Here is a 2330-nt window from a genome sequence, read left to right on the forward strand (position 1 = left end):
GGGGGTCCATCGGCTTGCCTTCGGATTGTTCTCCAGTCTCACCGTCTGCATCGCTACCGTTGTGACTGCGGGGGAATGTTGAGTATATTGATCATTAAGAAAGACGAGATAGACTAGGATTTGTTCTACCTTGTCTTGTACAAGTTGATCATTGTACTCCTATATATATATATATGCCCACGAGGCTCAAGCAATACAATAACTATTCCACCAAATTCATCTCTCCCTTCTAACAGGTCCGACATGATGGGCGTGCCTGAACGCACCCATATCAGTCACATATTTAGGCTGGATATGATGGTTGCCGCTCAGCCCAGGCATTTGAGGCGCCCGTCTGGGTTAAAATTATGTGATCAGACATTGATCTCGATGAGACGAGTCTGAGGCGCCGGGCCGGAGATGCTCTCATACGAAGTATTTTTGTTGGTCACACGAAGTTTATCACTATGCACAACCTGCCGCAACCTCAGGTTGGTTGGTGTAGAGTAGACTACGCTAGGTTGATTCTCAGAATCATTGTAGCATTGTAGGTTGATTCTCAGAATCATTATAGCGTCAGTATCCTTTGGGGGCAAAAGGGCATCATTGTAGCATCAGAGGGGTATTGCATTTTTTACTTTTTATTTGCAGATTTGATACTCCAGATCCAGAATAAATCCATAGCCGTATCCCATTACACTCAGTTGACACGCATCATCTGGAAACCGAAGCATGTAAACACTCACTCACAACACACACATATGGTTATGGCGACATACTTTTTTTCAGATCTTCAGGGGGATTTACATGGAAACATTTGCACATAGTGTGTAATTACAAAAGAGTAAAAGAGAAGATCGGGGAGGGACTACAATCCTAAAACCAGATCCCTCCCGTATTCACATCTAGCGTCTCCTCCATGATTACAGCACGGCGAGAAACATGGCTATGTACAAGCGCGCTGAACAGCGGCTTCGTTGGTTGGTGGCTGGTTCTCCTAGGTGGAGCGGGCGAGGCGGGACGCGATGGCGGAGTGGTACATGGCGTCGTGGAAGCTCTCCATCTCCGACATCCGAGCCCGCAGCTGCCGCGCCTTCTCCTCCGTCAGGCCGACGAACGTCTTCTCCTCCTCCTCGACCACCGGCGTCGGCGCCGCGGCCTCCATGTAGTCCGCCCGCCTGGACCACCCGACCAGCGGCGCCCACCACTTGCCTCCCTTGGGCGCCCCCGCGCGGACCCGCCCGCCGGCTCCCGCGGTAACGGAGGCGGCGCGCGGCCGGAGCGCAGCGGACGGGCGGGCGGAGAAAGAGACGACGGATGCTGACGGTGCCATCGCCATTGATTTGCTCGGCCTGCTGCTTTTCTCGTGAGCTTCTGCTGAGTTTGGACTCTCGAGTTCAGTGAACGAACGGTGAGACGAGAGATGTGCTTGTGAGGTCTGTGTTGCGCTGTGAGGGAGTGAGATGGAGTTGTTGGTGCGAGGGGGTGGGAGATTTATACCGGCGCACGGCGGGAGAGGGGAGGGGTGGATAGGGACGCCCCGTGGACGCGTGTGAGCGGGGGCGGCATCCGCTAGGAGGGTGCGCGTGACGTGTGACCGCGTGGACTGGCCGTTCGGGTGTGGTGCGTTCATTGCCACGAAGGTGACGTTCTTCGGGGGCGTCGCCGGCAAGGGCACATACAATGGAAGCGGCACCATCGTGCTGCCCCGGCCCATTCACATCAGCGCATGAAGTTGAGACCACCGCGCAGTTTTGAATCCATCCAACGCACCTATGGCCATGTGACGTGAGCCATCTACCTTTCCCCATTCTTTGGGTTTTCCATCTCTTGCTCTTCCCCTTTTCTTCTCTCTCTTACTTTCTTTCCTCGAGAGACCGCCTCTTGCAGAGGAGTCCCTGACACCTGCGAGACACTCATCTGAGCAGCCACGGTGGCATCCGAGCCTACCTGGCCTGCGGGGCACCAGGCTGAGGCGACGCATTGGCCATGCCCCTAATGAGGTTTTTCCAACCGGGACTCGCCCACGCACCTAAATTCATCACGAGCGCAAATTCATTAGGGTAGAATACGTCAAGGCTGATGAAGCTTTTTTTTTTGCAAAATCGAGCTGATGAAGATAATAAGACAGGAATTAGCATCTCGTGATATCACGTCCAAAACTACACATCCTGCCAAGATATGTCATTGGTGATTCGATATTAACCTATGACAAAGCTTGCAATGTTTTGTTTTGCACAATACAAAGCTTGCAATGGTTGAACCAACGCTGGCCCGCGTACATGGGCGTGTTTGTAATGCCACCTATGTATATCTATCAATGACATGATACGTAACATTTTGTGTACTTG

The 2330-nt window shown here is 52.7% G+C and overlaps 1 protein-coding gene across 1 annotated transcript; it reads right to left on the bottom strand.

The window, feature by feature from the left end:
• Positions 1-698: 698 nt before the first annotated feature.
• Positions 699-1456, bottom strand: LOC119328453. Its single transcript, XM_037601437.1, has one exon. The coding sequence runs from the start codon at positions 1316-1318 to the stop codon at positions 977-979; it is 342 nt and encodes a 113-aa protein (XP_037457334.1). The 5' UTR covers positions 1319-1456; the 3' UTR covers positions 699-976.
• Between the last annotated feature and the right edge of the window lie 874 nt (positions 1457-2330).

The sequence above is a fragment of the Triticum dicoccoides genome, chromosome 1B, assembly GCF_002162155.2.
Source record: "Triticum dicoccoides isolate Atlit2015 ecotype Zavitan chromosome 1B, WEW_v2.0, whole genome shotgun sequence".
NCBI classification, from domain to species: Eukaryota; Viridiplantae; Streptophyta; class Magnoliopsida; order Poales; family Poaceae; genus Triticum; species Triticum dicoccoides.